At 44.9% G+C, this 24,701-nt stretch overlaps 4 protein-coding genes and 1 pseudogene across 4 annotated transcripts; 2 read left to right on the top strand and 3 right to left on the bottom strand.

Annotated features, from left to right (window-relative positions):
* Nucleotides 1-415: 415 nt before the first annotated feature.
* LOC127764730 (uncharacterized) lies at nucleotides 416-1,269 on the top strand (annotated as a pseudogene).
* A 630-nt stretch (nucleotides 1,270-1,899) lies between these two features.
* On the bottom strand, nucleotides 1,900-3,534 carry LOC127762656 (putative mannan endo-1,4-beta-mannosidase 9). The gene is made up of 5 exons (XM_052287129.1): nucleotides 3,181-3,534; nucleotides 2,894-3,088; nucleotides 2,646-2,768; nucleotides 2,343-2,539; nucleotides 1,900-2,260 (listed from the first exon to the last, which is right to left on the bottom strand). The coding sequence occupies exons 1-5, from the start codon at nucleotides 3,532-3,534 to the stop codon at nucleotides 1,900-1,902; spliced, it is 1,230 nt and encodes a 409-aa protein (XP_052143089.1).
* Nucleotides 3,535-4,641: 1,107 nt separating this feature from the next.
* Nucleotides 4,642-10,042, bottom strand: LOC127764713 (uncharacterized). The gene is made up of 8 exons (XM_052289626.1): nucleotides 9,802-10,042; nucleotides 9,227-9,335; nucleotides 9,036-9,140; nucleotides 8,169-8,945; nucleotides 6,831-7,188; nucleotides 5,603-5,684; nucleotides 5,199-5,458; nucleotides 4,642-5,079 (listed from the first exon to the last, which is right to left on the bottom strand). The coding sequence occupies exons 1-7, from the start codon at nucleotides 9,934-9,936 to the stop codon at nucleotides 5,258-5,260; spliced, it is 1,767 nt and encodes a 588-aa protein (XP_052145586.1). The 5' UTR covers nucleotides 9,937-10,042; the 3' UTR covers nucleotides 4,642-5,079; nucleotides 5,199-5,257.
* Nucleotides 10,043-15,566: 5,524 nt separating this feature from the next.
* LOC127764711 (THO complex subunit 5A-like) lies at nucleotides 15,567-20,454 on the top strand. Its single transcript, XM_052289625.1, has 8 exons — nucleotides 15,567-15,892; nucleotides 15,987-16,277; nucleotides 16,917-17,253; nucleotides 17,704-18,038; nucleotides 18,522-18,769; nucleotides 19,055-19,640; nucleotides 19,729-19,842; nucleotides 19,924-20,454. Exons 1-8 carry the CDS (start codon nucleotides 15,650-15,652, stop codon nucleotides 20,176-20,178), a joined length of 2,409 nt encoding a protein of 802 aa, XP_052145585.1. The 5' UTR covers nucleotides 15,567-15,649; the 3' UTR covers nucleotides 20,179-20,454.
* Nucleotides 20,455-20,794: 340 nt separating this feature from the next.
* On the bottom strand, nucleotides 20,795-24,437 carry LOC127764715 (triacylglycerol lipase OBL1-like). Its single transcript, XM_052289628.1, has 5 exons — nucleotides 24,007-24,437; nucleotides 23,009-23,202; nucleotides 22,881-22,914; nucleotides 21,915-22,543; nucleotides 20,795-21,293 (listed from the first exon to the last, which is right to left on the bottom strand). The coding sequence occupies exons 1-5, from the start codon at nucleotides 24,332-24,334 to the stop codon at nucleotides 21,042-21,044; spliced, it is 1,437 nt and encodes a 478-aa protein (XP_052145588.1). The 5' UTR covers nucleotides 24,335-24,437; the 3' UTR covers nucleotides 20,795-21,041.
* Nucleotides 24,438-24,701: the final 264 nt, after the last annotated feature.

Consider the following 24,701-nt stretch of genomic DNA (forward strand, 5'->3'; position numbering starts at 1 on the left):
GCGTGAGAGGGAGCACCTAGCATTGGGCTGGATAGTGTGGCCTTGGTGGGAAGGGCCTAACTGCTTTGCATTAGGCCTTTTGGATAAGGAAAAAGTACACCACAGGTCCCTCAACTTGTCATCGAGTTACAAAACCGTCCCTCAACCGTAAAACCAAAACCAGATACATGGCATCCTCCAACTTACAAAAATCATACACTCCAGGTCCTTCAATGGTTTTAACACCGGTTTTATCCTACGTGGCGGCTAAGTCAGTATGGAACCCATGTGAAACCTAAATGTCAGCCTCTTGTTTCCCTCCCCCTCTCCACCTATCTTCCTCTATCTCTCTCCTCTTCTTTTCTCACTTTTCTCCTCATCAGTTGGGCAGGGGCAGCTGGCGGGTGGGAGGAGGCCGGTGGGGGAGGCGGGAGTCCAGCGGCCGACGACGGGCGACGAGGCGGCGGCGACGACGACGCGAGAGCAGGAGGGCCTCAACGCCGGGCGCAGGCTTCTACGCGCGCGCCAGCAGCGGCTACGTGCGCGCCACCGACAGGCGTAGATGGGCGGCCGGCTGACAGCGGCCTGCGCGCGGATGAAGGAGAGCAACGCGAGCGTCTTGCGGTGCTTGTACCGCCGCCACGCGAGCTGTACGGCGACGGCCGCCCACGTACGCCACCCGACCAGCATCTGCAGCGGCGGCGGACGTGGAGCCTGCGTCGATGGCGGCAGCCGCATCAAGATACTCTGCAGCTTCGGCGGCCGCATCATGCCCTGCCCATCCGACGACGCCCTCAAGTACATCGACAGCGAGACCCGCATCCTCGCCGTGGCCCGCTCGATACCCTTCTCGCCGCGTGCAGATTTGAAGAAGAAGGTGGAGGAGATGTTCAGGACGGAGGTGGCGGTCGTCGCCGAGGACCTCGACGTGCTCGTCTCCGTCACCTGGGACGAGGACCTGACCCACATGCTCGACGAGTACGACTGCTCCAAGGAGAAACGGTCGCCGTCGGCGTCGCCACGGTTCCGCGTCTACATCTTCTCCTCCCCACGGTTCCGCATGCACCACGACAGCAGCTCCGGTGCCCTCGCCGAGGAGGAGGAGGACGTGGGGTGCAATCGCCACGACGTCGTCGCTGCTCCGGTCCCCGTCGTGCGTCGTGGAGAAGGACACCTCGTCGGCGTGGTTCCTAGGATAGCCGTTCCGCGTCGAGAGGTGAGAGAGAGAAAGGAGGGGAAGAGAGAGGGTTCTGGCATGGCATCCTGACATGTGGGGTCCTATACTGACTCAGCCGCCACGTAAAACAAAACCGGTGTCAAAACCACCGAGAGACCTATAGTGCACGGTTTTTATAAGTTAGAAGATGCCATATATCTGGTTTTGTAGTTGGGGAACGATTTTATAACTCAATGACAAGTTGAGGGACTTTCGGGGTACTTTTTCCTTTGGACAAAGTACATCGAGTGGAGTAATAACAAGTACTCCCTCCGTACCTAAATATTTGACGTCATTGATTTTTTTAAACATGTTTAATCGTTCGTCTTATTCAAAAATTTTAAGTAATTATTAATTCTTTTTCTATCATTTGGTTCATTGTTAAATATGCTTTTATATATACATATAATTTTACATATTTCACAAAAGTTTTTAAATAAGACGAACAGTCAAACATGTTTTAAAAAGTCAATGGCGTCAAATATTTAGGGACGGAGGGAATACTTCAGTATACGTGTATAAAATATTATTCTCTCCAAGAAAATCAACATCTACCTCATCGCAAAGTCTCCTCATCGCGATATTGTCGATTAGAAAAATAAATTAAGCTCCTCTGAATATCTCCCTATGCATAATAATAACAACATATCCTCTCCTGATTATCTTCGTGTAGATAAATTATCGCTGTCTCGTGAATTGGCAAACTAGGCCGGGCTGAGTCCGGCGATCCTGGCGCACTGGTGAGCGACGACGTCGGCCGTAGACTTGCTGCGCTCGAGCACCACCTCGTAGCCGTCGGTCCAGCTCTCCATCCCGGGCGCCATCACCTGCCAGAAGAGGCCACCGGCGCACGCGCCGCCCTCCCGCGCCGACGCGTACACCGCGTCGTACACCGTGCGGAAGTAGGCGTCCCGCGCCGCCACCGTGTACCCGTTCGACCTCGCCGACCACCCGAACTCCGTCACCAGCAGCGGCTTCCGGAGCACCGCCGCCGAGTCGCGGATGTGGTCGGCCATCCACTTCCTCATGAACGCCACCTGCTCGTCGCTGCTCGCGCCGGACACCCTGCCGCAATATGATTTTTCACCAGTTAAATTAACCATATCACACTGGATGGATGGATTAATTTGTCATTCGTGTGCTATACCATTGGTCGGGGTAGGAGTGGATCGTGGCGAAGTCGACAGCGGGGACGAGGTTGTTGGCGATGAAGTCGGTGCCGACGGTGTAGCCCGGGTTGAAGTTCTTGTGCATCGACTCGCCGTAGAACCCTTCCAGCCCGATCTCCACCATGTGGTTCGGATCCACGGATTTCACGTACCCGGCCATCTCCGTGACCCAAGCCTGCAAGCACATTGATCAAACGATCACAAATTAGTACATCTTGCAACACATGGCGTGATCGGGCCGGTGACGAATTAAACGAGGGTTAAAACTGAGTTTTGTTTACCTGAAGTGTTTTTCCGGAGAGGTCGCTCTGGCAGCGAGGCTCGTTGATGAGCTCCCATGCAAAGATGGTCGGATCGTCCTTGTACGCCACTCCGGTTATCTTGTTCACTCTGGTCAGGACGGCCTGTTGCATGCATGCGAGCAGAACGTCAAATCGACTAATCGAGGACGTTTTTTACTGTCAGATATGTTTTTTCCTCTCTTTTTTTCAGGTTATAAACTGTCAGCGTATCGGATGTTAGCTCGTGCCTGGACATGGTTTTTGTAGAACTGTTTGGTCACGTCGCTCCGGAAGAAGTCGTCGTCAGAGCCCAGGTTGTGTCCCTGATCCCTAGCCCACTGCACGTACTGCTTCTTCCCGCCGAATCCGTCCCAGTTGTTCACCAGGCTCAGTATCAGATACAGCCCTCGTTTCTTCGCTTCGGCTATCACAAAATCTAGTCCCTGAATCACACGACAACATTGTTATCCAAAATTGTCACCAATACGTACGTACGTACGCATGCATGGTGTACACAACACGTACGCAACGATACCATGAACATGTCCTCGTTGTACACGCCGGGGGACTTCTGCAGCGGCCGGTAGCCGCCGTCGCTGAACGCCCACGTCCTCACCAGCGTCGCGCGGAGGCTCGCCGCCTGCTGGAGGACGCCGGCCGCCTTGCTCCGGTCGCCGGGGTCAGACGCCATGTACATGAGCCAGTACGCGTTGAAGCCGTTCGAGTAGAACGGCCGGCCACCCACCGTGAACCGCGTCCCGCTCGCCCTCGCGAATTGCCCGTTGGCGACGTCGGCCGCCTCGCCGGCGTGCAAGAGGACGGCTGCCGCGATGGCCAGGACGACGACGCCCAAAGTTGGCAGCAAGATTACTCGCCGTTTGCTCCCCATGATACGATCTATGTTGTATTATAATGGATGTTGCAGTGATCGATCGAACACAACGTAGATTTGGATATGTGTACTGCCGTTGTGCATGAAGTGCTTCTTTATATATAGATATGGCTAAAGCTTGCCGGCCGGCCATGACATCATGGCCACGCAGGGTTTCCTGTTCTGGTGTAGCGGCAGCCGGCATGAAACTAACTCTCCTGTATATGTAAAGATGGTTTGTGGTGTAAGCTAGCATGGGTTTCATGAAACCAATCCTGCAGATTAGGCTATGTAGAGAATGCGAGGCCGTTAGTTGGAGGAAGACGAAAGTATGTTCCAATGTCCCATGCTCGAACGTATAAATAGCTCTCGTATAGGACGGTTCTGTTCTGGTATAAATTAACGTCATACAACCGGACTATTGCACTTTAACTTATCAGGGGTCAGGCTGTGACCTAAGGTTCTGGTTCAACTCAACTTGAACCCATAGAACAACAAAATAGAAGAACGCTGTACTCCTACTTATGCAAAGAGAAACTCTGAGAACCTCTATGCCATGAAGGTACTCCCAACACAACTTCAATTTGTACCATAAAAAAGCGAGCAACCTGGCGTTCAATGGCCTGCATACAAAATTTTGGCCCCAGCGGATTGTATATGGATTGTATATGTTCGTTTTGTTTTTTCATCAATGTATTTATGCCCATGCAATCATCACTTTATATACTCATGTATAGCTAGTGCTACAGCAGTTACTTTGCAGTCTCCCCCAAATGTTGCCAACATTGACTAAACTCCAACTCTACATCAGTTCTGGGTGAGCAAAGGATAATCTGAAATTCTAAATAGACAATCACAAATAACTATTGGCATCCTGGATGTCTAAAAAGGAAACGTATCGTATGCACACAAGCCGTCTTTCTTGTACACACCAACTAACAAATATCGTAAAAAATTCTTTAAAAATAATGTACCTTTAGTAATATTCCATCTACACATAAAATCCAATCTTTAAACTTTTGGTGAAACTTTTTAGTTAATGTGCATAGTATGTACACAAAAAACTTGTATGCATAAGATATAGTAACATCTAAACAGAACCACACGGGCTTCAAAGAGCAAAACTGGACAAGAGAGCAAGCTGCAGTCGTAGCTTGCAGCTCTCATAACCTCTTTCAATACAATATATCAGTACAAGCCCCAAGGCTTGCTTTGCTTACAGAATCCCATGGAAAGATACATATCAATCAGAATGAGAACCACTGAACCTGGCCAATCTGGTGGTGACTAGCATAAAGCTCTCGAACTCGAAGGAGCTTCTATTGGGTGTACAGAGATTGATTGCAGGCACAGAATAACGGGAGCAATAATCCACGAAATTAACTACAATATAGATTTTGCTCGATGACTGATTTATACCACTCCACTGGCACTACAGGTATTTCATCGATCAGACCATGCAAATTCTCTTTAAATAACCCCGTCACCTCCAGCTGCCACAGCAAGGAAAAATCTGACTTCCTGATTAATTCTGATTTGTTGGCTGACATGAGCTGCAACGTCCTGAAGATTCATGCGAAATGTTAATAAATTTTCAAGTAAAAATGCTCTAATAAGACAGGCAACACCGCAACAGTACATTGCACCACAATTAGTTTACCATTATACGAGCAAAAACTCACCAAAAAGTTTCTACAAAGGTACATCCATTGCTACGCCCACGGTACCAACTATGTCACAACTAGCAAGCACGATAGGTGAAACAGCAACTGAATGATTTGCCCGTTCTCCTCAAGTATGATGCTTTCTTGGTTGCTCTCACTCCACATTGATCTTCACTCACAGAAACTGCACTACGCATGTCTTGCGCTTTCTTTTGAGCAGTGCGTAGTTTGCCCAAGATTCTATCCATCGATGATGACCTCTTCTTTTCAAGCTTCATCTGAAAGTACAGAAGGCAGAACATGTAACCACAACTTATTACATTAAAAAGACTTAATTCCATATAATCAAAGAAAAAGTAAACCTTCAGGAAAATCAATTATACAAGCATGCATTTTTATGGTACAGAAGTACAAAAGACTACCTCTAACTTTCGAATTGCTGCCTCTGCTTTTGCTTTCTGCAGATTTTCCCAAGCAGTGATCTTCGCTTCCTCCCTCTTGCACCTTGACAGAAATAAAGTCTCAGCAATAGAACAAGTCACAGTTTGTGGCCTTAATTAGTAAGTCAATATTACATACTAAGCACTGCAAAATTTTCTCTCTTTTTTTTTGCTCTGTATTTAAATTATGACACTATTGACTTTATCTGCTCAAACTTTTTAAACTTTGACCATCAATAGAACTCAAAATATTTAGTATGAAAACATAAAAATCATATGGGTAGATTTTTCATTAATAAGTACTTTTATAATATTATAATCTTGTTAGATATTACCATTATATTCTAATAGAAAATTAATGATCAAAGTTGCACACCAAAGACCAAATAAAGTCAACAGTATCATATATTTAAATACGGAGGTAGTACTATTATCTGTCCGGAGTTCTGGTATTCACGAAGGGTAAAGAAAGAAGTAGGGGAAACATATTTTTCTTCTGTTCAAAGGGAAAAACAGGCACAAGGTTTAGGTTGCATAACTGAATACTAAAAAGTAGGGACTGAGAAAATTTATAGATAAAAAAAAGGCTAAATTTACATATGACTAAGTGGATATCTCATCCATACAACATTGGTTCTTGATTATATTAGTATGGTTTTGTCTTTTATTCATTTTTTTCTGCCACCTAGCTAGTTAGACCGTATAAAAAAAATAACCATTTCACAGTCTAGTCCCTTATATTATAAATTGGAATGCTGTGAAAATAACTTTATAAAAGAACCTGTGGCTTACTGGCTTGTGATCCTATGGCATCTTGAAATAGATTTGCGAATTAAAATCAAATTTGTTGCATAGTATTTGTTTCTTAAGAAGGAAAATGAGTAAATATTTAATTTGCCACTTATTGGCAGACCATATAAGAGTCAAATCGAATTCCGCTTGCCTATGTATATGTACAAGCATACAACCAAATCAGCTTCAGCAGGAGACCTGGAGTGTGGCATAGACTTCTCTTTCAGGTTTCAACAAAAAGAACATAAGACTTTCAAAATTCAAACCAACAGAGAAGTATAGTCACTATGGCACTGACAGTAGGTTGGCAGTATAGGATTATGAGTTACAATATGAAGTACATGACTGTATGCTGGTCTCTAGGCATAAATCAAATTTACAAATAAAAAAATTGATAAACATGGGGAAAATATCTTACTTTGATACGCAGCTTTCTCTTTCTTTTTCATCAAAAGATGGAGCTCGAGTCTCAATTGTTTTCTTCCTCCACTCGACAATATTTGTTGACCGCCTATCAGACCCTCGTGTTACATGTCGCTTGGACCACCGGGTCACAGTTACTTGATCATCTACCTGGACATCTCGGACTTCAGGTTTAAGTGCATTACTATTTGGTTCTTTAATAGGATGTCCTGATGGTAAACTGGAACATGAATGTCTTGCTTTTGGAGAAGACGATATACTGTCATCAGGACTCATTTGTGTGGCAACATCTTTCTTTATTATTGGACTGGAAATGGCAGGAGTTTCTCCTCGCAAGCCTTGCAATTTATCATCTGTGCGCAGGGTACAAATTTGTTAAGAAATTTAATTAGCATATATGAAGATACATCTGAAGGTTGTTGAATTAACTGTGGAAAATCCCCAATACATAAAAATGCCATAACATTTTTATTTTGGTTGACAAAAATCTAATTATATTCATTTCATTGTTAAGCAAGATGGAAATAACATAATCCTGATGTACACTATCTGATGGCATACATGGTTATGGAAAGTCTTTTATAATGTCCATCTAAACGACACAACTAGCCTTCTGAAGACAGAAGATCACAGAACACATCAGACACTTGAAAGGCCTTAGAACTGGAAAAAACAAGATGTTACAAGCCGATTCAAATGTTCCCAAACAATCTACCAGTCCACATGTCAAAGAATTAAATGTTCAAGTGCATATGCATCAGGTGTTTTTGCATGCTTAGAAATGTGAACAGGTAAGATCAGTCTAAACAGAATGGATGCTCGGATTTGAGTGCCAAGGGGTTGTAAGATTGAAATCTCCACCTTTGTGCTACACTGTATTGATTGAAGAACTTTAGATGCATTAACAGGTGGTAGTATGACGTTATGCATGTGAGCATCTTTCTTATTATAGTATCTCACTGCAAAAATGACAGGATATGCAAATAGCATAATGCCATGCATGCTCACTAACCACTACAAACTAAAGTGGAAAGTTCAATTTGATGATACCAAAACATATCACAAACGCCATGCACTCTTTTGGCCTATCCCAACATCAACGGAAAGTTGGAAAGTCGCGTATTCGAAGCTTGTGATAACGGGCAAGCTGTTACTTGAATTATGAGTCCACGCTGGACAAGTGACACAAGCTGCAAAACTTATATCAAGCGTCCTCATGAAATCTTATGCAAAATAACAAATGTGCAGACTGCAGTAGCAACAGAATCAGAACGCATGACAAGATACCAACAAATAAATGATAACAATGGAGAAGGGACTGCCGTAATCAAACCTTGTGCAGTTTCTTCTGAGATATTAGCAAAGGCGGATGCTTCCATAAGTGTCTCTGTCCACGCATGTATACTTGCTGATCTCAAGATATATGGGTCCTTCTCTGCAGAGTAAGATCGGCTACTGCCATCATCCCCACTTCTACCTCTTCCACTGCTGAAGTCACCATTGCGCACGTGCTCTGGCATGAGAACCCCAGCAGAAAAAGGAGAATGTGCTGCAAAATTAGCCGCTGCCAGAACACCATCAAAGCAGGGCACAAACGGCGAAGCAGCCGCATAAGCACCCGGTATTCCGCCTGGGTGGCCAAGTGGGCCACTCTTTGACTTGGGCCGTCTATGGTGAGGCGCCGGGGCTGACATCCTTCCAATCCCATCACAGGAAACTGGACTTAGGATCCACTTCTCTGCATCCTCCCATTTTGATGGCAGCTTCCTCCCATTGTTGAAAGGAAGAACAACCCCACTGCCCCCATACCTCCTATTGGTACCACCTCCAAGCGGCACCCGCTCTGAGCTCCATCCCTTAGGGTACTGCATGGTGCTAGCGCAATGCCGGTGGTAGTTTGGGGTACCGGGGCTCGGGAATGTGCCTGATCTGCTCCGTGATGACGCTGTGGAGCTCTTGCTCATTCCTCCAACATTACCCCCAACCAAGCACCTCGGCGAGAGCACCAGCAGTTCTATGCTCCCACCACCTCCGCCGGTGAGCTCATGCTTGGCCGGTGAAAGCAGCAACGCAGCCCCCTCCGCTCTGAGCTTCCGCTGCTTCTGGCACTCTACCAACCAACAGATTCCAAACCGAAGTCAGCAATCACACTCAACAGAGCACAAAAGCAGCAACCGTACTACAAGGGAAGATTAATCACCTCTCAGCGAGTGGGAGAAGGAGTCACTGACCGCTTCCCCCTCCTCCTCCTCCGAGCCCGCGTCGCCGTCGCCTCTCCACTCCTCCTCCTCCTCTTCCTCCTCACCTGCGTGTGGAAGAGGTTAGCTGGCGACAAATGTGCGGGCACTGGGATAACACAGCACACACCAAGCCGATCGCCCGCCCACCAACCTCGCGGTGCCGTGCCACGCGAGGCGTGGCTGCCGATGCCGATGCCGTGCACGCGCAGCGGCGAGGGCGCTGGATCTGGATCGGTCGCGCCGCGAGGCCCCACCGCCGGCTGCAGAAACCGCCAAGAGAGAGGGCAATCGCCTCAGCAATCAGGAGAAATCAAAACCACCGAACACCACTGCACAGTCGCCGCACTAGTCACACACTCACACTACCCCAAGCAGCAGAGACGAATTCGAAACAGCGAGCGATCCGTAAGCCGGCGAATCGCACCAAAATAGCAATGATAGAAAAGCGACGAAGCAGCCAGATGCGGCGCTTTTGCCTAGCTTTGTTCAAATTCGCCCGCCCTCTTTCTCCTTTTTGGCTTTATCTTTTGCTTGGGCGGGATGGTTTCGCCACTAACCTCGGATCCGCCATGTGAGCGGCGCGCGTGGCTGGATTGGATCTATTGACTTCTACCGCGCCCGCCCGCCCCTTGCACTAAAATACTCGCGATGCGCGTGCCGCAGCCATCCCTAACACGACAATGCGGCGGAGGAAGGGGAAGGTTAAGAGCGGGATATGTTTATTACTGCTGCGGCCGCCGCCGGTCGCCTTCGCCGCTGCGGCGGCGGCTTCTTCCGTCGTGCGGGATGGTGGCGTCGGTCGGCCGCGGCGGCGGCGGAGGCGGAGTCGGGGAACCCTAGCCCGGGCTCGAGGCGTCGCATGCTCGAGCGCGCGGTCGCATTCCCCGATGAAAGCAGAGGGGGTGGTGGCAGTGGAGTGGGGGAACTGGGAAGGAGCAGCCGAGGTGTGGACGCGGCTGCCGACGAGTGCGGCAAGGTTTCAACCGGGCGTGAGGGGGCATTTCACACTCACACATGGGTTCCTCGCTCTCGCTGCCAGGTGGGCCCGTCCCCCGCACCGCTCGCTTCCAGTACAGACATGGAAGGTGGGACCCAAGGGCCCGGGGTTTTGACTTGGCGCGAATCTTTCTGTCGGGGTGGTAGAGGGAGTAGTACTATTCCTTTGCTTCGTTTAAAACCCAGCCGCGAACACGTGGACACCGTCCGCGTCGTGGACCCCGCGTGTCAGCGGCGGATCACGTGGCGTGTCAGGCGGAGCCGGTGCGTCGGAAAGGTGGTGGGTCCCGCTCGATACACTGCGACAGTGTGTGGGCCCCCCATCGAGGTGAGACTGTGAGGTCGGGTGATGATACTGCCGTGACAGTACCAGTGCCATGCTTGCCAGGGCAGGTGCCCCAGACGCGTGTAGTAATAAACGGCGCTTTGCTTTGCTTTCTCCACTTCTCCGTGGCGTCTTTCAGGCCCAGCGTAAAGGATTCCTGCTCCGAGCGATTTTTTTTTGTTTCAAATGGTGTAATTCTAGCATCTTTTATTGATTTACAGGTCAGGTTAGTACAATCTGGGTTGTTCAGCTGCAGTAGAAGGATAATACATTCTTGATTTACCGCTCCAGCTAATACAGTACTACTGCCACTGCCACTATTTTACTGCTAGGCGCGTGCTGTGGGCTGTGGCATGATCATGGTCAGCTAGTACTCCTACTGAAAAAGGTTCACGGAGAGAGAGGCGTTAAACAGTCTAGGGAATTGGTGGAATCATGACCCTTGTGCTCCCCCTGCTCCTCTCTCGAGTGACATACTACAACAGTGGCACTATGCTATCCAGCACGGTTGGCCGGTGATGCTTTTAAGGAGAAATCAAGTCACGCAGTAAGAGCAGGTACAATAGCGCTGTTAGCCAACTATAAACACATTTTAATAAGAACAGGTATAATAGCAGGCTAATAGCCTGCTTACCTAATATTTTAACATATATGATAGAGAGAGGGAAAGCAGAGAGAGCAAAGCGGACGACAATTCAGTCGCCGGCTCAAGCACGAGCGCCTAGGCACTCTGCCCTTGCAGCTCGGGACAACCAATCAAAAATTAGAACTTGAACATGCAGAAATTAGCAATACCTCACAGGATGCGTTGGTTAAAGCATGGGTGTAGCCAATTGTTGTATATACCGTTGTTTAGTTATCTCTTAAATAATGTGGTGAATTTTGGAGCCGGCAGTTAACTCTCTCTACTATTGAACTTGCTCTAAGATAAACGATGAGAGAGAGAAGCAGCGGGCTACAGATCTGTAGCCAGCTGCAGCACGGATTCTAAGATACACTGTGTGTATGATATGTGGGATCATATATTAATAGTATAATAAGCAACTATTGTATGAATTGGCTATTAGATTGGTTATAGATAAATTAGAACTAGTAGTATTATGTACTGTTAGACTTGCTCTAATGCGGTGACCCAACAATCGTGTAGCAGGGGCATCGATCGGCATCAGCATCGGTACGAGTTTGCAATCAAGTCATCAACACGCCTGGTTCTCCGTCAGCGTCAACGGACGTCTTCTGCTCTTCATGACGAACAGTTCTTTCCGGTATACGATGTGCGTACATCAGCTGCAATTTGGCACGGCTCTGGGTTGCGAAAGCAAAGCTTCGCGCTTTTGTAGTAGGGCCGATTGGTACACATGATTGCGCTGGATCATCACGGACCAGCCTGTCCGTTGTACGCTCGTAGTCGTATAACAAACTCAACAGATCACGGACGAACCGCTCGTGATAGTCGGACGTCCAGAGAGTGATCGATGATCATACATGGCAAAGAAAGTTTACTGATACAATCACGGAGTGTTTATGTTCGTCTTCTTCTCCACAATGCACAATCTCGACTCCGCCCTTATCATTGGGGTGAATCCACTAGAGATAGGCCGCCGCAAGTGAGATATCATATTGTAAGTTTTCTTTTAGATGATTGCAGGGAAACATCACGAAGTCATGGCTTTCACTCGCAATTTGTTCGTGTTATGCTTACCGATCAAGATTAGCTGATTACTCAATAAATACACACACCCAAGATTCAGCCTGACCAAGAATCACGGTACTACTTATTCACCGCCCTGCTACCGTTGTTGGCCTCCATGGCTACCCGCACGTGCCCTCCACGTCGACCGGCTCCGCCTCTTCCCCAGGTTCGTTGCAGCGAACACGCTGTAAATTTTGATATATTAGGTTATTCTCAACCCAAGACACTACACATAGTTTCCATAAACTCTACATCATCAAGAAACTGGTACTAGACACTACTATTCCAATGCAAACATCACTATATGTACTTAAATTTAACTAGCTGGGTGGCCCGCGCAACTGCGCGGCTAGCATTCATACATAATTATCGGTTTTTTTACATATAATATTACTTAAAATTTGCTAAATAGCTATCTCATTGTCTTAGGATTTTAAAAGACCGAACATTATCATCCCTTGATTTCTAAAAGTCACACCAATCACTACTTTTACTTCTTTATCACCCATTTATTTGCTTGATCGATCTACCATATTTTTTCTTCGTCCTCCTTAAAACCTTTAAAAATAGGACCTTTTATTGTCTCGTTGGGTTTTATTTTTTATAATTTTTAGAAGTCTCGTCAAACATCATTATTGTACTCTTCTACGGCCCGTTCAGTGCCTCCCTCTTTATTGTATTGGGATTCTAAAAATCAAACATAATTATCATTGGAGTTTATTTTTTATTTTCTATAAGACCCGCCAACCGTTGGTGGCTCAACCACTGTATTCCTATGCGACCCGCCTGGTGCCTCTCAATTTTATTATCATTGAGATTTTAAAAATCGAAAATGATTGTCGTTGTGGTTTATTTTTTTTTACTTTGTAGAAGTCCCGCCAACTGTCATGACCGGTTACTTAATGGCTTGCCGTTATCCCTCCTCTTAATCATCATTGGGATTCTATTTAGAATTTTGTTTACAGTTTTTTTATGCCCCATCAACTGCCACCACCCTACTCCTTTACGGGCTTGCTTCTCTTCTCTTTATTGCAATTTCTCATCGTTGTATTCTATATGGACTATTTTTTTTTATAAAAAAAATCATATTTTCATTCCAATATTTTGATATTTATAAATTATATTCCTACTTGAACACTTATAATTATTTTTCTATTTTTTAGATTTTACTTTATTTTTATTCCAAATTTTCATTAACTTCCTAATGTGTTCTAGACGGTCTCTTCTTTCAATAGTCTTTATTTTTATTCCAAATTTAGTTATTTATAAACCATATTCCTAGTTAAACTCTTATTTTTATTTTTCTAATTTCTGAATTAATTTTAGTTTTTATTTCTAATTTTCATTAATCTCGTATTGTGCTGTATAGTGGGAAATCTTTCAATATTTCTTATTCTTTTTATTTCCAATTTCTATTGTTTGAAAATTGTAATCTTACTTGAACTCTTATTATTCTTATTTTTATAATTTTGGAATTTATTCTATTTTTTATTCCGAATTTTAATTAATCTCTAATTGTGTTCTACATGGACTCTTCTTTCCATATTTTTTATTCCGAATTTCAATAATTTCTAGATGTATTTTTACTCGAACTCTTCTCCTCTTTTTCTCGGATTAATGTGGGATTTTGTAGCCTCTATAGGGAACTAAATATAATACACACAATGGAAATTGTTCGGGGTTTTCCGTGAAAATTGTTCTTTTAAGTACTATAAGTCTATAACCTACGACATAGGTGAGTTATCTTTATTTTCTTATGGCATGCAACTAAAGGGTTCACAAAGTGCTAGATTCTTATGAAGACAGGGACTGTGTTTTTTTCCTTCCCGTTCGAGCTAGCTTGTCTATAATTATTATTTGTTAAGGTGGTCTATTATGCCAAGAAATATTTTTTTTATTATACAATTAACTTATATACTATATATGTTATATATGTTTTGTTATAACTTATTATAAATTAAATCAACCAATATTAGTGGTGTAGAATTTTTCAAATATGATTATTGGAGTAAATGTTTTTTTTTCAAGTATGATCAATGGAGTAAATTTAAACCCTTCGTAATTAAACAACAAATGTAATTGTGCATATATTTTTTTTCTAGTGAACAGACTCCTTAAATATGTATTTAAGTAGAAAAAATACTTTTAGTAAGCTACAAAATTATTACCAGCAATCTATCGTGTAGGTGTACGTGTTGATATAAAAGATGAATTAATGCGCCTGGTTTTTACGTGACAGCAAGATTATCTGGCTAATTAAGTGATTTGAGTATAGATGTACTCTTCCATGGACTGTGCATCTTTTGTTTTTTCTTTTTTTCCACACCAATCGGAAAGCATCCTTGTCCAAATACTATTAGGAATCCAACATGCATGTATGCACGTACGTGAAAGATTAGAGTAACTTTCCTATTATGTATTGGATAGACTTTGTTTCGTACTGATAAAATTTCTTTTTCTGATAAACCTACACCCTTTAATTTATATTCATTGTAATCTAACGGTGTAGCTTTTTTCTCTTTTTCTTCGATTAATGTGGGAATTTCTAGCCTCAACAGCGAACATGGTACCTTCATTCAAAGCTGTTTTAATAATATAATAGATAGATAGATGCTATTTATCTCATATGATGTCTTGGATGTTGTGTAGAAACTAAGTCTCATATAAGACATGGTTTCCTTCTCTTTTCTCATGTATTCACTTTCCACATCATTTTTCATCCTAGGTGACAGTTTTATTTAATGTTACGGACACCATCCTAGTCATTAGGTTGGGAATGGCCTTATAGAATTGAACACCAATTTTTCATAGCAAATACTTATTGTAGTTGGATTTGCGGCTTTGGAAACTTTCTAGCTTCACTACTGATCGGTTAGATGCGTAGTCGTCGGGATGTAGACGGGCTCATGGAATGACGGGGTGGAGCACTGGTTCGACCCTGGCACGGCATGCAAGAAATGCCACAGCTAGTGGAGGGTGGAGCGCTGGTCCGCCACCGGCGAGTGGCGTGCAAGAAACACAACAGTGGGATTGGGGGAGAAAGAACGAAGGGGAAAAGGGTAATCTCATGCATTCCTTAAATTTTCCAAAGCTGTCTCAAACGTCAAATAAAAGAAGATGGAGACAATATATTTTTTATTCTAATATCACATAAGCGTCACGTGAGATAAAAACTAAGTCAACACCATCACGTAGGCATTACGTCAGCAAACCTCCGATGATTTAAATTGTACCGGTTTTAGTAGTTGAGGGATCGAGATATCCAGTATTACGATTTTGAAGACTGGTTCACTAGTTTTAAGGTAATCAAAGTGACTTATTTCCTCCAAATAAAATCTGCCACATGGGCCTCCTTTAAGTGTCTAAAGGTTAGATGGGCCGAGCGGTTCTCCCTTCTGGGCCTAACCGGTAATTCTCTCTTTCTCTCTCTACAAACTGGGCCCGAAACGCTGAACCGTTAGCCCGCACGACAACTCTAGGTCAGCCACGAATCGTTTCACCTCACTTCCCACCACCTCTCGCCGCTTCGGGCATCGTCTCTCCCAGCGCCGGCCGGACCGATGGCGGCGGAGCCAGCAGCGGCCGAAGCCATGGATGTCGAGGCGCCGGCGCGACCAACCACCACCACCAGCACTGTACCCACCTCGAAGGGCAAGTCCCCCCATGACCTCCTCGCGGAGACCCGCGCCTCCGTGGAGGAGGTCGCCGCCCGGATCCTCGCCATCAAGAAGGACGACGCCCCCAGAACCGAGCTCCGGGAGCTCGTCGCCCAGATGTCCCTCCTCCTCATCACGCTTCGCCAGGTCCGTGCCGCTCCCGAATCCGCAACGCCTCTTCGCCGGGAACCCCTCGCGTTAGATCTGCTGTTTGCTCACTCGAGGGTTTGGATTTGCGCAGGCGAACAGGGAGATACTGATGGAGGAGGACAGGGTGAAGGCGGAGACGGAGGCGGCGAAGGCGCCCGTGGACTCCACGACGCTGCAGCTGCACAACCTTCTGTACGAGAAGAACCACTACGTGAAGGCCATTAGGGCGTGCCTCGACTTCCAGACCAAGTACCCGGGCATAGAGCTCGTGCCGACGGAGGAGTTCCACCGCGCCGCGCCGGCGGACATCCGCGATAAGACGCTCGCTGCTGACGCGTCCCACGACCTCATGCTCAAGCGCCTCAATTTCGAGCTAGTCCAGGTTGTGTACCGTGATCAGTTGATTCAGTTCCTACACAAATAGGAGATTTACTTGTCATGGGATAAATTCTTGTGCTTTGTTCATTGTTCGTCTAAATGATTAAAGCATCATAGAGAGTGTACAGGATTGTATGAGCATTTAGATTGGGGGTTTGTTCTGAAGGATCAGGGTAATAATCGAAAGAAAGAATCACATCGTAGCTGGGTTGACCTGCTAGTAAATTTAACGTAAATATTTAGCTTGGCTTGCAGGATTGGTTCTCCAAAAATTCAAATGTATATATAGAAAATGTTTTATAAATTCACCGTTATTTTTGTAGTTTAGAGTGCTCATATATCAAACTGTTCTTAAGTAGAACGCTTTGTTGTTATGGAAACTCTTTTTATGTATATTGATTTTAGTCAGTTGCATAATTCTTCTTAAATCTGATAATTCTTTGTGTGACTAGTGATCAAGGTTTGTAGTATGTTTTTGGATATGATTTGATCTGCTTAATTTGTTTATCACCTCTAGTTGTTTGAATATGTGTTTGCTTGCTAGGACAAAAGTCCCTTACTCCCTTTGTGCTAGTGTGGTCGTGATTTGTTTGGGTCCCAATATTTGTTCTGATATCTAAAGTAAGTTTGAAATCTGAAACAGCGGAAAGAGCTATGCAAGCTACATGAGAAATTGGAGCAGCGGAAGAGCAGTTTGTTGGACACAATTGCAAATCAGAAAAAGTTCCTTTCGAGCCTCCCAACCCATTTGAAATCACTGAAGAAAGCATCATTGCCAGTGCAGCAGCAGCTGGGGATGCAACATACCAAGAAACTAAAGCAGCATCATGCAGCTGAACTGCTTCCAACTCCTCTATATATAGTTTACACGCAGTTATTAGGACAGAAAGAAGCATTCGGAGAGAATATTGAAGTGGAGATCACTGGAAGCACAAAGGATGCTCAGATGTTTGCTCAACAGCAAGCTAAGCAGGAAAATGGTTGGTTCATATAATCATATCTCATTGGAATATAGTTTATTTGATTTCCTATTACAGAAGTGCAATACTCGCAATAATTAATGACATTTATTCTATCTCTTCTCATGTACCGTATGATATGTAAGGGATCCTTTTTACTACTTTTAGAAAAGCAATGTAGCGTAGCCACATATTAAATGACCAGATGCAATTTCCTAGTAGATACTTGTGTCTAGCATAAACAGTTCGTTCTCATATAGCAGTATAGAAGCCCCGGTCTTTTATGGAAGCTGTTATATTTTAGTTCCTCATTACAAATTGAAGCTGCATGTAAATAATGCATGCTTGCTTCAATACTTGTATAATGGTTAGAATCAGATTGCTAATGGTTCTCTTCCACTTGTTATAATCTGTAAAGGTGGTAGACTAGGAAATATTTCTGATAAAGCGTGTCTTTTGTATCTGCAATAGCTGGCACTTTGTCAAATGGTGATAATAGAGTGGATGACGATGCAATTGATGATGAAGAAGATGCTCAAAGAAGAAGGTCAAGGTCAAGAAAAAGTGTTGTGAAGGAAGCTAGTAATTCAGTAGTGGCATATCAACTTCATCCCCTTAAAGTTATTCTCCATGTATACGACACTGAAGAGTCTGGAGCAAAGCGTCGTAAGCTCATGGTCCTGAGATTCGACTACTTGGCAAAGTTGAACGTTGTTTGTGTTGGAATTGAAGATTCAAAGGGGCTGGACCATGATATCCTATGCAACTTATTTCCAGATGACACTGGTTTAGAGTTGCCTCATCAGGTTGGAATCAGCTGATTTTGACTATTGCTAGCTGAATGCCCTTGCATTTTAATGGAATTAAAAGAAAAAAATCATATCATTACCATTTCAAATATTAATCCAAGAATTCATATTGCTGTTGGAATTTTATATCTTCCCCTTAAATACTTTGTATAAAATTCTCTTATTATTGTTTTGATACCTAACACAGTATACCTACTTGTTCATATCACTATTTGATGGTCCCACATGTCAGGAGATATCATAGTGGTAGGTTAAGGCAGATTCACCATTCACCACCACCACTTGAGTTTTTTTAAAGGAATATATATACAAATCATTCTGTGACAATCTCTAGTTGATAGGTCATTTTGGTTTCCTTATATTTGTGGCCATAGGCAGCAGTGAGCTATCATGGCTTTATTTCATGTTGGTAGCCAAATGTTTTTGGTTAGTTCTCTGTTATATTATCTTAAAGAGAGTCGTTTTATCAATTTTATGCAGATGGCTAAACTTTATGCTGGGGAGGTTCCGAACTTCAGTGAAAAGGATTCAAGGCCATACAAGTGGGCACAACATCTAGCTGGTATAGATTTCTTGCCAGAAGTGCCTCTATCTGTTGGTGATGATTCTAACAGAGCATCGAGAAGTGCGGACTTGTCATCTGGGCTTGCTTTATACCGTCAGCAGAATCGTGCACAGACTATTTTGCAGAGAATCCGCTCACGGAAGGTTGCACAGATGGCTCTTACGTGAGTCACTGCTTCACAATCTTGTAGTTTGGGATGTAACAAAATTTGGATGGTAGATCCTTATAGATGGAGGAAATGTACTTTGGCTGATGAGTTTTTGCTTCATTGCACATGTCATTCTGTGACGTGCTACATTATTAGTTGATGAAAAATATTTGATGAGCAAAGTTTGTGAACATCTCGTCTCCTTTTTCTTATGAGTACTATGCATTTCCTTTGTGATTAGTAGCATCTTGTCTCTTTTACTTATGACCTCTTATATGTTTTTGAGTTATTTGATTACAGGTGGCAGCTTGATTATTTAACTAAGCTGAAGTGGCCTCAAATTGAACACGAGAATGCACCATGGGCATCACGTACCCCATTGTGTAGTCTGCATAGCTGGTCATTTACTGGGATATTTCCTGAGCCAGCACCTCGTTCTCCTTTGATGGTTGTTGGGGCTGCAGGAAGTGTTGACAGTGATATGGAGCGAAGATCTGTGACGCATTGGGAAGAAACTGAGAGTACCAGGGAGGATGGGGAGCTTCTGGCCGTGGTTCCTGCTGAAAACACGCCAAGTGTTTCTAAAATATCACACTCTGAAGTGTCACCGGAGGTTCGAAACCATTCTAGAGGCTTATCCCTGATATCAAAGAGCGCCACACCATCTAAACTAAGCATCTCACACAGTTTTGGTAGAAATGAGGACGATCTTGATCTCTTGATGTATAGTGACAGTGAGTTAGAGGAACAGACATTTGTTGACCAAGAAGTGGAAAAAGTCAACCTTGCTACAGACAAATCCTGGGAGGACTATGCTTCCAGGGAGTTTACCCTGGTCTTGAGTAAAACTCTGAAGAATGGTCCAAAAGTAATGCTGGAAGCCAAGGTAAATTCTTCAGTTACTCTTTTGGTGTGAGCCTTCCTTAAAGTATGTCCATGCACAATACTTTCTCACTGTGGATTTTTCATTGCAGATTGCGATCAGCATGGAATATCCTGTTAGGCCACCTTTTTTCACATTGCAATTGCTTTCGGGAAAGACTGAAGCTTTAAAATGGCACAATGATCTTAGAGCAATGGAAGCTGAGGTTTGTACTGCTAACTGCTCTCACTTTAATGTATTTCTCAGTGAAGCTTCACTGCTTATGCTGGCTACACTTATGATGCAGGTGAATCTTCACATCCTTCAGGTTGTACCTTCGTCATATGAGGACTACATACTTACTCACCAAATTCTGTGCCTGGCTATGTTATTTGATATGCATTTTGATGAGGATCATGGTAAAAGAAAGGTTACTTCAGTGATTGATGTGGGTCTATGTAAACCAGTTAGTGGAACCATGCTTACCAGATCAGTCAGGGGAAGAGACCGCAGACAGACTATTTATTGGCGCAGCGCTGATTGTTCTTCTAGTTGTTTATAGAGTATGCATAATGCTGGCCCTACTGAATCAAGCATCTCGTCTCATTTTGAGGAAATTGGATGCTGACAGTGACAGTCTTTCATTCCTTCCCGCCACGGAGAAAGTTGCCCAACATGGATTCATGGTTATTCCTACTGGCTTGACACAGATGATGAGCTTTTTCCTTTTCTTTTGTTTGCTGGAGAGATGCTTCGCTGTTGTGATACTGATGAGATTATCTAACTACCCTGACTGTAGCCAATGGAGTGTTGTCGGGCTTGTGTATGAGGATTTTTTTTTTGGGGTGGGGGGGGGGGGGTGGGGGTGGGGGTGGGTAAGAGCCAATGCAAGATATCCACTTTTTTCACGGTCATCATCAGAAGATATGTAACCGTACAACATTCTAAAACTCTTGTTGCATCCTGTATTCTTCCAGCACGTTTTGGGAAGCCTTCAGCATTAAGCAAAAGAACAGCTTGCACCAAGTATAGCTTGCGTGCCAAGGGTGATCAGACTTATATGTGACTTGAGTCATCTGATGTTTCATCACTTGGGTGACATCTGTGAGGTAATGCATTGCTCGTCCTGAGTCCTGACCCATGGATTGACTGATGTTAGCCATGCTATCTTGGAAACATTGTTGTATGCCAACCGGACCGATTTTCATCATATTATTGTGTTTAAGCCATGAATTTACATCGAATCTACACTGTCTTGTTCAAGAATTCTGAAAATGAATGTTGCATTCCACTTTATGAATCATATTATTGTGTTTAAGCCATGAATTTACACTGTGGATGTTGCATTCCACTTCATGAATCATGAATCACAAGCCTGTTACTAGTTTACTACTTCATGTGTTGGCGCCGACGCCGACGAGCTACCTATCGGAGCGGCTCGAGCGAGGCGGCACCGAGCCTGGTGGCGTTCACGTAGTCCTGCGGCGCGTGCGGCGGCAGGCCCGGCAGCAGCAGCCCGGCGGCCCTGGCGATCCTCATCAGCCAACCCTCGCCGTACTCCGGCCCGTCGACGTAGCCGATGACGAAGCTCCGGGCGAGCTCCCACGCCGCGTTCGCGTACTTGGGCACCACCGTCAGCAGCGAGAAGTAGTTCTTGTTCGGCTCCTCCTCCGTCACCTGCATCGCCACAACACCAATCCTCGTCAGTCACCAAGTTCAGTTGGAACACAGTTGTGGGCTACAACTAGCACATGCTGCATCTGCCAATTGGCACAGTTTGCAGCATCATCCTCTTCTCTCCATCCCACACCAAAGTGGGCTCCAGTTCCAGGCTTTCAGCAAGCAAGGCAAGGATGCTGCCCATGACGAGAAAAGAAGCTTCTCACTTTCTATTGGTCTTAACACCAAATTCTTGCTTGCAAGCCATGCTTGCTTGCCTTGAAAACATGACCGTGTGTATATTGGTCACTGGACCCCTTTCCAAGCTCTTTCAGGGGATTGGATTAGATGCCAAGAAACAATCCAACCGAATGCAATCTGTCAACAGGCTGGCCCTACACTACTAACAACGTGCTCGCTCAATTAATAAAAAACCAACCTATGCGACATATTCTAATACTACAAATCTAAACAGACACATATTCAAATTTATTATATTAGGATGTATTATATCTGATACTAAGTTGGTTTTTATAAAATCTAAACATATATCTATCTAGATTTATAATACTAGAATGTGTCACATCTCATATTAGATCCGTAGTACTATAGGTAGAAAGACTAGAGTTGGACACTGACATGGCCTTTGTAGAAGCTGTCGAAGTAGAGGCACGTCCCAAAGTGCTTGAACAGCAGGGCCGTGTCGTCGTAGGGCACCCTGGGCACGATGTCGTTGCAGTACACGAACCTGAAGTACCGGCTCACCGGCGTCGCCAGGTGCCCGTCCATGAACCGGCAGAGCCCCTCGTCGCCGACGCGCGGCTGCCCGAACGTGTACACGCCGTGGAGCCTCGCCAGCATGTCCTCCTCGCCGTGCAGCGCCAGCACGGTCGGGAAGAGGATGGCGAGCGCGCCGCCGAGGCTGTGCCCGGCGACCACGAACCGGGCGCGCGGGTTCTCCGCCAGGAACGCCCTGAGCCGCTCGCGGATGACGTAGTAGGCGAACGGCTTCTTGTCGCTGCCGCCGTCGTCTCCGGCGCCGGTGGGTTGCTCCGGCCAGCCGCCGGTCCTCTGCAGGCCCAGCGCCTTCATGAAGCCGCCGTGGACCTTGCCGACGCCGGGGATCTCGTACCACGAGAAGTCCACGTCGGCGCACCACTGCTCCGTGTCGAACGGCTTCGTGCCGCAGAACGCCACCACGGCGAGGCTCGCGTCCTCCGCCTTGTCCGACACCATGAACGCCTGGGTCGTGTAGTCCTCCTGGAATTCTGCACAAAAAATGGAACAAATTAAGCGAGTTGGTGAAAATGGCATATGCAACTCACAATGTGCACGAATTTACTACTCCCTCCGTTTCGTAAAGTTGTTTGACTCTTTTTCTAATTAAATTTTGTTAAGTTTGACTAAATTTATAGAAAAATTTCGCAACATCTAAACTATTAAATTAGTTTCATTAAATTGAACATTGAATATATTTTGATAATATGTTTGTTTTGTGTTGAAAATAGTACTGTATTTTCTATAAATTTGGTCATACCTAAAAAAGTTTGACTAGAAAAAAAATCAAACGACATTATAATGTTTTCCAAAAAGTTGTATTTTTACCATTCCAGCAGTTGTAGAAGCCCACGAAATTCATCTGCAGAAGAAACAGACTCGTGAGGAGAGGTTAAAAATGTGACGGCGATTTCAAGATTTGGGACTATGCAGAGTTTGAACGAATTTTCACTGACCTGCCAGTGGTTCTGAACAACAGTTCTGACGACGAGTTCGTTCTCGTAGGCTAGTTTTGCAGCCATGATCGACAGGGCAGCGTGGTAGTTTCTATCCTCTGGTTTGATCTTCTCGTCAAGATCGATTCTTGTGTCAAGCAATCCAATGCATGATCGGTAATTGATGGATGATTTGTCTGGCATTTTCACCTTTCCTGCAGAAGTGCAGAGATAGCAATTATCACCTTTTTTTTTCTTCTTCGCTTATATCATTACTTCATTATACCTCGATGAACAGAGGATGCAATGAAGAACATATTTTAAGTAGCTAGTCTACGAGAAATCTTCAACTGTTGAAATAGAAAATGATAGGGCGGCAACCAAGCTATGTTTGACATTTCTTCTTGTCATAAGCAACTGCATATATCATATATGATAATTGATATATTAGGGAAATTAAAGACTACCAAAACTAATGGACGGTTGTCCTCCTTAGGAAGCAAATGGTGCCATTCCACTTTAGTTTCTTGAAGCATTAGCCTTAACGACAAAAAAAAAAAAAAAACTAGCGCTTATTTTTTTGCATATCTAATTAGAGAAGCGCAATCAATTAAGCAGCCCAGAAACACGGAATATGATAAATTTGCTTAGAAAAAACTGAAAAACAGCCTTAAATATCGAGTCTCCCTTGCTTTGTAACATTGAACACTAGCTAGGAGTAGAAATCAGGATGGAAGTTAGCTGCTAGCTGTATACTGCTACGTTGTAATACGAGGAAATGTTCTTGTCTGTGATGCAGAGCAAACTCAAGATCGGAGCACGCTCGAACGTGAAAGCGAAATAATCATAAATGCAAATCTACGAGGCCGTGATAAATGAACACATCTTCGATCCAATCATGTAACTGACAGCTGTATTTGTACGAGGAGCAAGTTTTTCTTGCAAGTTTAACTGCAGAAGAACATGCAAGCCAAGCTAGCTAGGTAGCTAGTTAACCTGTACAGAGTTAAAATCTGTACCTTGCAGAGCGTTGGTGATGAGCATGAAGACGCTGCCGCCATTCTCGTTGAGGAGGTTCATCCAGTACTCCGTCGCGCCGCCGAGCAGCGCCATCGGCTTCTTCGTCCACAGCAGCAGCATCTGCGCCACCAGCGACACGAACAGCGCCCACCGCCGCCGCCGCTCGGCGATCTCCGTGCCGATGGGGCAGTCCACGGCGGCGTTCTCCGCCACCTTGCACGACCACAGCAGGTGGAACAGGTCGCCGATGCCGCCCTTGTCCGGCCGCAGCACCATGAAGTCGCCGCCGAAGCCGCCGCCGCCGCCGTCTTCTCCAGCTCCGGCCATTTTTGATGCTTACGACCAAAGCCAAGAAAACCGCGAGCTTCGAATCTTCGTTGGTGTTGGCTTAGCTAGCGTCGACACAGCTCGTTGCTCTTCCCGTACGTCGAAGCACAGCGATGTTTATATAGAAGTGGTCATGCAATGCAATTAGGTAGAGGCATATAAGCGCAATTAGCAGCTGACCTAGCCGTGTCAACTCTGCCAATTAGCGTATGAGATTAGTGCAAAGCTTGGATGAGTTTAATTAACCAGTTCAAAGTGATCAGTCCGATCAACGATGATATATAAAACCGTGTTCATGTCCACGCGAGTACACACACACACACACACAATATCTTTTTCAGCCAAGTCAGACTCTTGTTTTTGCGTA

This window comes from Oryza glaberrima, chromosome 2 (genome assembly GCF_000147395.1).
Source record: "Oryza glaberrima chromosome 2, OglaRS2, whole genome shotgun sequence".
Classification (NCBI taxonomy): domain Eukaryota; kingdom Viridiplantae; phylum Streptophyta; class Magnoliopsida; order Poales; family Poaceae; genus Oryza; species Oryza glaberrima.